The 11,569-nt window shown below is 40.4% G+C and overlaps 1 protein-coding gene across 1 annotated transcript; it reads left to right on the top strand.

The window, feature by feature from the left end:
- The first annotated feature begins 1,644 nt into the window (after positions 1-1,644).
- mchr2b (melanin concentrating hormone receptor 2b) lies at positions 1,645-4,317 on the top strand. Its single transcript, XM_068740635.1, has 2 exons — positions 1,645-2,048; positions 3,690-4,317. Exons 1-2 carry the CDS (start codon positions 1,645-1,647, stop codon positions 4,315-4,317), a joined length of 1,032 nt encoding a protein of 343 aa, XP_068596736.1.
- Positions 4,318-11,569: the final 7,252 nt, after the last annotated feature.

The raw sequence follows: 11,569 nt of genomic DNA, 5'->3' as shown, positions 1-11,569 counted from the left end.
AGAACTGCTCTAGGTCAAATGCATATTATTAAGAAGTAGGCTTCTTTAGTAAGTTGCCATTTGTTCTCATGATGAAACTATATTGTGCTCTGATTCAACAATGCCCTGCCTCACATGTGCACAGGCGCACACGTTCACACTCAGGAGCTGATCAGGGCAAGCACAGTGCTCCAAGTGTTGACCTCTGACCAGCTGAGAGATCTACGCTTGGCCTGCTGGTACCCGTCAGCTGCCTCCGGAGTCCCAGGAGTCAACAAGCCCCGATAAGAAGGGAGAGCAGGGGGGGTGTTCTGCATGTTTAATTAAATGTGATTTTTGATTTCTTTTCTGCCTACTCTTCTGCATGTTTATAATCCTTCTGCCAGTTTTGCCATATAGCTTGGTAATCTAAGTATTGTTCAGAATAACACTCAGATTCTGCTACACAACCCTCAAGTAATTCTGATTACTCCTGTAGCAACAGGAATCCATCGATTTTAATCAGTGTTCCTTAGTTAGAGAGGACTGATTGAAAACCAACTGGACTTTGAATAGGAATATAAATTAATACCGTTACCTTTGGAGCTGTAGATATTTCATGTACGTATTAATAATCATGTGAAAATAACAGGAGGTTAATGAAAAGAGTTAGATATAGGAAAGAACAGGAGCATAAGCACATGGACTGCACATTTTAGCAGAGCGATGATCAGATCCTGGCTGAGCCGTCTCTGCTGAGCAGTTTCAAAGTCTTGATTATATTCTTTAACGTTGATATATAGTTCCTTGGAAAGTCACAATTCTGTTATAAAGGTTATGCAGCTGCTTTCAGGCCCATATTGCTTAAAAAACAACAACAACAACAACATAATTGCCAGAGATTACCTCGATTCATTGTCTTAGAGTGCAACTAATCACCAGTTTGAGAGAGAAAAAACACTCTTCAAACGCCCTTTGGTAATAAGCACTTTCACTGGAACCAAAAAGGAAGATGTTCCATTTTATATAAAGCAACTGGCTCTATTGTACAGATTTGTTCTCTGATAAAAGACACTGTTACTGCTTTATCCTTCCTTTGACTCAAGCCTTTAATGATTTGTTTTATTGCGTTTTCACGTGTTAGACACACACACACACACATAATAAATAACAAACTAGTTAAAAGTGGTATTGAAATAAGAATTGCATGTTATCAGTAGTTAACGTATCTTACAACCTTTAAAAGAGATAATAAAAAGTCGTTTTTTCATCGTTTTGCTTCATCTTTCAAAGGGAATTCTTTCACGCTCCAGTATGTGCATAACATTCCCTTTAGTAAAGTCACCAAGACACTTGGTTCTCTGTAAACTGAAACCCCAATAACTGGCAAACGAGTTATTGAGCTACAATATTAAGCGGAACACAAATCTGCCAAAATATTCTGGGCGGCGTTATTGAATGTTCATCATTTCATTTCACCGCACAGCGAATGGTCTTTGAAGGGAGGGAACTGGAGAGTCCCCCGAGACGCGCACAGTCGCGCACTTCGTGTAGCACATCGGACGCGCTGCGGGAGACTGTTTGATGCCCAAGTTTGGAGACTGGAAACCACGGAGAGGTCCCGGTGCGCGCGCGCGTGCGTTCATTAACAACCACGTTGAAGCGATAACCAAAGACGGTCTGACCATGAATGACACGGACATATTTTGCAGAAACAACCAAAGTGAGAACTTGACTGGCCAGTCTTGTTTCCCCTCCACGCCATCGCCTTACAGCGACGCGCACGTCACCACTTTCACGCACATATTCCCTTTGATTTACGGCGTGCTGTGCGCAGTCGGCGTTATCGCCAACGCACTGGTCATTTACGCGGTGAAGGTGTGCAAGAAGAAAATGGTGTCGGACATCTACGTGCTGAACCTGGCGGTCGCCGACATGCTGTTCCTGCTGGTGATGCCGTTCAACATTCACCAGCTGGTCCGGGACAGGCGCTGGATCTTTGGGAACTTCATGTGCAAAGCGGTCGTGGTGGTGGACGTCAGCAACCAGTTTACCACGGTGGGAACCGTGACTGTGTTGGGCATTGATCGGTAAGTAAAAAAAACAATCAATCGAGTCATTATCATTTAATTATATATCATTTTCATCATAATAATAATAATGCATTAGTCGTGCCAAGTTGTGAATGTGGAAAATCAACTTTTATATAATCTGGACTCTTCTCAGTTACAATGTAATCTGTTTTCAGTACTTTTAATTGGATTATCAATTCCATTATTATTTAATATGCATTCAGTGCAACTATAGCAGATAGTTGTGTTATTATTCACTGGGACGTAATAATTACTAGTACACTGTTTGTTGTTTATTTCTTTTGTAGAGGTTTTTGGATATCACATTGATATTTTTCTGCAACTTCAATTCAGAAAATATTGGAAAACATAGATCAGAGAGTTCTTCAATGCAGATCCTTGAAAGCTGGTAGTTGAATTAAAACAAATGTTACAAGACAGAAATCTGTGCTACAGGTAAAAAAAAAAAAAAAAAAAAAGTGCAAAAAGAGAACATTTTAGTGTTCAAAATATTTCATGTTTTTAGATGAATATCTTATTTGCCGTTTGAATGTTTCGATTCAACTCAGCCCTTCGTCCCAAATAATGAACAACATGCTTCTTTGGATTGTTACTGTTGATCTGTGGTCAAAATAGAGTGGCTAATGTATAATATATTTCAATTACACCTGAGAAGAACGTCTATGTTCCATCATTGACAACTTAAATCTGGATTTTCTCTCATAATTAGAAGTCGGATGCCAAATTAAAAAAAAACACCAGGAAGTAATTGTTTCATTGTGGATGATATTAAAGATCCTTTCTGACCAGAATCTCTTTGGTCTCGTGCTTACACTACACCATGGTTTACACCAACTACAGATATTATTGCTGTAAGCCTTTGATACCTATAATTGTATCAGATATTTTTTCTCTTTTTGAACTATGACTAATACAGCCATATTCTACAACTCCAAGCCATAAATCATTTAGTGTACTAAAGTTCCGAAATGCACGTTATTCGTCAAACAAATGTGCAACGGCTGATGTAAAGGAACAGAGGAGACCAGAAACGGTACTCGCTTGTACTGTTTTGCATTTAACGATTCAGTTTTCACTAAAAATAAATTTTCAGTTTATGGGAGGATGCTGGATTTGAATGCTAAATTAATTATTAATGGTCCAAAACAAATGCAGTTTATAGGGATGTCCTGGAGACAATTACAAGACTGCTGGTATTGTAACAGCCTCTCCCCCTGCATAATCCCACTGGGCATGACTTTGAAGGTTTGAATCCGAATCTGATTGATTGATATTTAGGGTCTCACAATGTTTTACCTCTCATATGAAAGGCTTCTTCTGTTCCAACTGGCTGGAGGGGAGCACACATGTTTGTACTCTTCTGAGGTCACTAACATTGATGTCAACGTCGCACCAACAGTCGATTCAAATACACTATTTTAGGTCTTTACCGTCACTGAAGACATAATTAGTTCCGTTTATCGTGCGCCATTACTGTATTTCTCATTTTCACTTCACTCAAAGTGTAAACGGCCGTGACTATGTGGGGGCAGATGCTCAGACTGCATGGATGTGGTGGTTTAGAACCCCACCCTCCATTTAGAGATGGTCATTCCAATTTGACAGAGATGGCGTCTTTCTTTGCTGTCTTTCGTCTAGGTACGTCGCTATTGTCCACCCCACCTCAGAGAAGAGGACAATCCGGTTTACCGTCATGATCAACATGCTGGTGTGGCTGGGCAGCTTCCTCCTAAGCATCCCGGTCATGTTGTACGCCAAGGTTGTGCACAAACAGAATTTGGAGGTTTGCATCATGGACCTAAGTGGACCTCAGGACATGTATTGGTACACCCTCTACCAGACTGTCCTGGGCTACATCATCCCTTTAATCATCATTAGCACCTTCTACTCACTCGCCCTCTATCACGTCTTCCGTTCCATCCGCCGTGTCAAACGTAAGCAGTCAGTTCGGGCTAAAAAAGCCACCAAGATGGTCCTTATAGTCATTGTCCTGTTCCTGATCTGCTGGTCGCCCTACCATGTCATTCAGGTGATCAACCTGACCAACAACAGCCCCACTATTCCTTTTGTCTATGCCTACAACATTAGCATCTGTCTCTGCTACTCTCACAGTTGCATCAACCCGCTCATGCTGCTCATCTTTGCCCAGAATTACCGCGAGCGTCTTTGCTTTGGAAACAAATGTCACAACAAGAACACGCCCAAAGTCAAAATGGATGGTTCCAGTGGCATCAATGATCCAAACCACTGTTGCACTGTCATCTAATCAGAGACATTATTGCTACTGAACTTATAGGAAAGTATCTTATCCATTCCCTCACTGGTTACAGTCAAACCCTGTCAAGAGAATTAAGCAAAATGGCCACATTGGACATATGGTCATCAATACCGCATTCCAAGTCACAATAAAACAGAGACATAACAGTTTCCAGGTTGTTGGACTGTACTTAAATGGTTATGCTCGCTTGAACTCAAGCAAATAAAAAAATAGACTAAATTGGACAATATCTCCTTGTTGCGCTGTGACAGGACTTTAATGTTGATTGATAATCTTAAAACATGTTGCATTGGTGGGTTGGCATCTGTAACAGGAAAATTAAAGTAAAATGGGAGTGTGAAACTTATGGCCATTATGAGTAAGTGGTTGCCTTATAGAGGTGGTCACTAAACCAGGTTGGACTCTATGCATTTGTAAACTTAGGCAGATTTTCATGTGCGTATGCTTGTTTTCACCTTATGGGCTATCCTCATCAGCACAAAGTGACTTGAATTGAACTGAATTGTGATAATAATGGTCAACAAGCGAAATGCTTCCAAAATGAAAGTAGTTGAATTCAACTCAATCGGTCCACTTTTCCATTCTGGAAGAAAAAGTGGACCATGTATTATCCAAATATGCCTTCAGCGATGCGTCCTGTACCTCACGGGGAAGAACGACCAATTCCTGATCGACCAGAAGCCTTCTTTCTAGACTCGGATGACGATCAAGGGGATGATCAGGCCACAGCTGATTTGGACCAACGCAAGAGCAAAACAGTGCCGTTGGGTTTCAGACTGCAACAGTGGAACTTCTTGCATAGTCATGTTTGAATTTCGATTTTCCGCAAATCGGTAAAAAAGAAATGAAACAGCTGCTGAAGTATGTAAATTATGAACATCACAGCCATGGAAAACGGAACCCAATCAGTGCCTGCTGAATACTGTTTCAAGGGATGAGCCTGATGTTGTCTGTGAGAGACAAGCCAAAGAGCACCAAATGCACATTCTAAACGATGATGGAACTTAGATGTTTTATGTGATGCTTTAACCTGTGCTTTCCATCTGTGTGTAATCGCCACAATTCAAATGCGTTTTTTGTTTAATCCATGCCACTGGCAGGGTAGAACTTGGACATTTATGGATTCATTCAAATGGACTGATATATATTTGTAATTTGACATTATCATTAATTAAATACCTCGACATACGAGCGTTCTGAGACGTGACCAATGTTTTGCTTTGAGAGACGAGCATAAAGTTGGGTCCAAAGAAAGCGAGTGGTAAGGATGACGGTGACAAGAAAAACCACATGATGACGATGATGGAGATGAAGCATGAAATTATCGATCAACGTGACCGAGGTGTCCGCGATATGTACAATCCTCAAACAGGAGGATGCTATCAAGAACACAAAGCCTTCCAGAGGCACAGCTACTATGTCCAAGTGTAAGTGTAGGTGTAAAGGTACGATTACTGCATAAAGTGTCTACGTACCCGCCCCCTCCTCCTCTTCCTCCTCGCACTGCTCACTGCCATTAGCGCCATCGTCTGTCTCACAACATTTTATAGTATAATACTGTATATCATTTATTATATCATTTGTGTGTGTGTGTGTATCTATATTGCAATTAAAAACTTGTTTCCATTGTTATTAGCGTTGATTTTAATGTTTTTAGACAGGGAAAGAGGTTTCCCTGTATAGAATAGGGCAGAAATAGTAATAGAGTACAATAGAGAAACCTCTTTCCCTGTACTCTATTACTATTTCTGCCCTATTCTATGCAGAAGCACTCCATTTAACAATTATAACTCCTCCTTTAAGTGAGAGCCACCTGTAATGATTATCCTTTGGACCATGCAGCACTATATCTAGTGCTGTTGTTGTTGTTGCTTCATCTATTCACAGTCAACCCATCAACAACTATGAGTCAAAAAAATATTGTCTTGTTTATTCCAAATCCTGGTTTGATCATATAAATATAATGTTCTCCTCCATTGTAAATAAACCGAGAATAATAAGTAATTATGCCCAGAGGTCGAGGGGATCTGGGAGTTCAAGATAATTATTTGTGCTGTCTTGCCTTTAATGGCACATTGCCTTTAGTCTGGAGTTCTAATAAAAACAAGGGACAAAGGAAGCATTGAGTTTGCTGGAGGAGCATCTGGTAATGTCAAGAATGAGTCAATCACACCATTATTACTGTGGCACAAGCCTCAACTACCTATACACTTTGAATATAAAGTGTTCATGCGAGGTTGATGGGAGAATTGAAGACATTTAGATATATCAAAAAATAGATTTACAAGGGGCCGAGTCTCAGTTTTGTGTAAGATTCACTCTTTTCCGAGTCTTAATAGTCAGAATCCTGCAGGACCCAGACTTGGAGGTTTCAGTCACATCTGCAGAGTAGAAGAGAATCTGGAAGGATTCCGCAGACGTTTCGTCAAACACAAAGTTCAACATTAAAACATGTCATCCTTTCTGCGTCCTGTGATTTGGACTGCATATTAACACTAAAACAAAGTAAGAATTGTAAGCATGATTTATTACTGCATATTTACAGAAAGTATGGATCTGTCCCGAGTACCCTGGCTTTTGGTGGTACAGTTTATTTAAAGAAAGCTTTATGATCAATTTGTATGGTGTCACATTTATGTCCATTTCAGTAGCTATCTTTTAATTTGATCTTTAATTTAAACTTTACACCCCACCATTAGTAATTAAATTAGATGTGCAGTGGAGACAAAAGTGACAATTAAATGCTGTGGATGTTTGCATGTTCACACTTCAGTCCAACCCAGTCAAACACACCCAGGCATGCCAGTGCACAGGTCAGAGCCCACATGGATGCTTCCCAGAGTTCACGGAGAAAGCAAAATCCCTCCTTCCCTGCTCAATGGCGACGACACGAATCAAAAATGAAGGCTGAAACGAGACGCAATTTGTTTAGCAAACAGTCAACCCAACCAGTTTCAATAGATGGACATGGCAAATATTTTCGGAATCATAAGCAATAGAGCCTAGAGTTGCTCGTTGCATATTGCAAACCCCCACAAGCAAACCACTTTTTCTTTTTATTTAATTTACTTGCTATCTTATTCCCTATTTCAACAAACTGAAACACATAGATTAGAGTCAAGCTTTTAAATGTTGGTTCAGTGGTAATATTTTAAGATACAGTATATCCCTTACTGCCTTTGACCACATTAAACACAAAGGATCTTTCTAGAATAATGATGCTAAATGAAGTACAGGTAGCAGCAAAATAACAAGATGTTTATTGGGTAACACTGTTGCCTCACAGTAAGGCACGATCTACCCGTTTCTATGTGGGCTTCCTGCGGGATCCCTGACTCCTCCCACCACCAAAAACATACAATTTAAGTGAATTAATCACTCTAAATTGTCTGTAGGTGTGAACGTTAGTTTGAATATTTGTCTATGTGGCCCTGCTGGTGTTTTGACTTCCACGCATTGCCAGCTGGGATAGGTGGCAGCGTAACCTGCGACCCGGGATCAAAGAAGAAACTGATGATTAGAAGAAAAACAGCAGCGACAGCTCCAGAAGCACAAACAATATCAGAAAGAAACATACTTCAGTATGTAATGTGGGGATGAGACCTCGGCCTCGATCATGGCTGCCATTCAGACTACATGGGATTTTCATTCATTTTCTTGAAGACAAGACAATCATTAAACTTATTTCTTCAGTCCCTTATCTGGATCCGGGTCACGGATTTCCACTGAAGGCTATGCCGGTTCCGGCAGTTGCCAGCGTATCACAGGGCTACAGGCGATATAATGCGCTACATTGGATTTTCTCTTCAGTTGATGCTTTTTGGTTTTGCAAATGTCACATTATTTTCCCTCCATCATGATCACAAAACGCTTTGGGAATTACGGATACTGTGGAATTAGATTTTAGAGTTATGTACACAGTTAAACAAAATTAACATGGTCACAGAAACTGTGACTTTGCCATTTTCCTTTCCGTGAAACAGCACCTAACGTTGGCAATCGCTTCTTTTCAGATTACAGGAAAGTGTCATGGCAAATTACTAGTAATGCTAATGTGCAAGTTGTTCTTGGAGGAAAGCAAAGAACATTTATATATAAATAACAAAAATTGATCCTTTTTCAATAGGAATATAACAAATATATATATATATTGTGTGTTAATCTAAATGGCTTTATTAAACTTCTGACAAAGACATTTTCCTATTTTGATTCTCCTCAAACGAAGCTAAGCTAACTGGTTGCTTATATACAAGGACCCAGCGTTATAGTTCTTAAAGCTAGCATTTGTGTTTACTTCAAAATCCAATGTGCATTACGTCACCCTTTCCTCCATGCCTTCACAGTCACAGTGGCAATCAGCACATGTTCACACATTCCAGCTCTGTGTCAGTCACACTTCAGACAAAACTGACAGACGCAAATCAAAATCTGAATTTAATTCAAAAGCAGAATTCAATCAGCCGCTAATCAGTCCAAACAGGCAAACAAATCCGACAAGGAGCAGGCAGCAGGCAGAGTCCAGAGACTAGGCAGAATCAAGAATAAAACACCAGCTAATCAGTTCACACAGGAGATCACATACGAGGAAATGTGAACAAACTCGTAAAAAAATCCGAAGTGAGCATTAAGGCCTGCAGTGTGAACGTAGTGTGAGGCTGTCTATTGAAAAACGGCCGGATATAAGGGCACTCGGAAGCTTTAAGACTTAATTCCTTGAACACAGCACGTTGATTTGCATGCAAACATCCAATTCTATTGTATGACACCAGATAACTGAAACTTGCGAAGCATTTACTTGCATCCATGTTATAGAAATGTAAACATGAATACTTTCCTCGTGCCAGAAACATCATCCTCATGTTATCATGTTATTGCATGAGTTTACGTGATTGGAATTAAATCTCATTTTTGCGTCTACTACAGTCTTATCACCGTTTGTCAGAGCATACTCTCATAGTTCTTCCACTAGCGCTTTACAAACTTAAACTTAAAAGCCAACAATCCAGCGCTCTTTTAGAGCATTCAAAACATGGTCTTGTGATGTTTCAGTTTGTTTTCTCCTCTCATGCTCCCAAGAAGGGTTCATTGAGCTTGATGCCTTGTGACTGATGACAGAAAGAGTCAACACTTGTTGCTGCTCTTTAGGCTAAATAGAAAGAAACAGAATAGAGTGCTTGTTTGGCTTGGCTGTTAATTACTGGTACACAAATCATGCACAGCATGTAAGAAGAGAAAGACTGATCATCTGCAAGTCACCTGCTTTAGATTGTGAACATTCTTCTCATATGCTTCCATCACTATATGTCAGATAATGTCAGATCAAATGCTTTTCCAACCTAAAAAAATTGCTTTTCCAATAGCATCCTACTATCCGGGACTACATGAAGACACAGCCTTCTTTATAGATTTTGTCAACAGAAAGAAGTCAGAACATGTGTAAAGGTTAAAAATTGTGCAATTATACAATCTTCCATGTAGAAACTTCTGTAAAAAAGTGGGAAGAGCTGAGTAATATATCAAACATCTACCCACATAAACACACACTGGCACAAGATTCCTGCTTGATTTATCCTACTGCTTCAAAAGAGAGTTTCCACCCGCTATGTAAACATTCACTGACATACTTTTATTGACAGCTCGGAATCTATTTAGTTTCTCCGATGAAGTGATTCTCGGTCTGAATGAGCAGCGTCGGGCCTTTCAGTCATCGAGCAGGCCTGCGTGGAAATGATAATGTAAGGGGAAATAACTGAGATTGAATATTGATCAGGTGCCCGTGCACAGCCCTGAGGCACCTCCACATAATCACTTCCACACTTTATCTGTCTCCTTGATCGGGATTGATATAGTGATGATACAGCATGTAACCACTGCGAAATGAGTTATGTCTCACAAGCAATTGTGTGTTCACGCACGCAGACCGCTTCACTGAATGTTATGAGAGGGAGATTAAGTTATTGTCTAATAATAACTAATGTAGATATACTGTATAATAAATTAAATCATTTGTTTTAGGAAATAGGTGACTTTTAAAAAAATGTCCATAACAGAGTCTCAAATAAACAAAAGTTTGTCCGGGCTTATAAAGGGTGTCGAAGAGAATATTGATTAAAATATCCTCCATTACACACTTTCTTGCAACACCTTGGCATCAATTTTTATGAGATATCAAAACAACAAAATGGCTATCAGATTCAACATACGATTAAAGCTTTCATCCATGCAGCCTTATCTTCCTGAGAGGAAGATAAGACTGCATGGAGATAAGACTCCTGCTGACGTCTGACAAACGCAAGCTGGATGGAGGGGGCCACCAATAAACATCTCAGATAAGGTTTCTTGTTGTTGTTTATGTTTGTTTTCTGTTCAACCTTTTAGTACTCAAATACCACACAGCCATGCAATGCTAAACTAGAAAAAGACAATCAGAGATTGCAGACCCTCGCCTCCAAAAGACTATTCGACCCTCTGATCCGGGGCTTCCGGATCAGAGGGGCCAAACCTGCTCTAGCTTGCTGCTCCGGAATGTACTACAAGCCATCTTCTGGACTCTTTTTCCCATCATGCCATTCGTGTCCTTCCCTCTTAAAGTGACAGTTTACAGCACAGGCACAATTCCAGACGTAAAAATAATTCTAGAATCTGGATCCAGATCCGGATCAACGCCATTCTCGGGGAGGACCGAGCCACGGACAGAACCTTGCTTGTGTAAAAATTTCAAGTCGATAGGGTTACTAGTCAGACAAACGCACCCAATTGCAATACCCTCGCCTCCCCTTCGGCGAGGGTAATAATGCAAGACTGGAGAGTGAGGTAAAATAATATTTTTGCTCATACCTGATCAGCAGCATCTTCTTACAGTTTGATCTGAGCTTGAATAAACCCTCAGCTTGTTCAAAGTAGAGCCTTTGTGGTTCTTTGCGGTTCTTTGTGGTTCCCCTCCTCCTTTCCTGATCACCTGCACACAATCATGTCATCAGCCCCACCTGACCTACAAGAATACTTAAAGTCCATTTCTATATGACAGACTTCAGCTACCTGCTGTTCTTGCTATGCACTGGAAACAGGTCTGTTCACAGTTAGCCGGTTTGCCTGCCTGCCTGCCTTCCTTTTTCCTCTACAATTGTCCTTGTTGATCCTGCCTGGATGACTGGATGTGAACAGTCCTCGACTGCAGCCGTGAATCTGGAATATATTGATTTAGGATGGCAAAAAAAAGATTGATTCCTTTCTTCAAACA

This window comes from Brachionichthys hirsutus, chromosome 6, assembly GCF_040956055.1.
Source record: "Brachionichthys hirsutus isolate HB-005 chromosome 6, CSIRO-AGI_Bhir_v1, whole genome shotgun sequence".
Classification (NCBI taxonomy): domain Eukaryota; kingdom Metazoa; phylum Chordata; class Actinopteri; order Lophiiformes; family Brachionichthyidae; genus Brachionichthys; species Brachionichthys hirsutus.
Note: the sequence above shows the minus strand (reverse complement) of the source record. Positions and strands in the feature narration are given on the sequence as shown.

Bases quoted from the DNA above. Each gene is read 5' to 3' on its own strand.
- mchr2b (XM_068740635.1), top strand. From the start codon at position 1,645: ATGAATGACACGGACATATTTTGCAGAAACAACCAAAGTGAGAACTTG. The intron at 2,049-3,689 runs GTAAGTAAAAAA...TCTTTCGTCTAG, and splicing joins ACTGTGTTGGGCATTGATCG to GTACGTCGCTATTGTCCACC.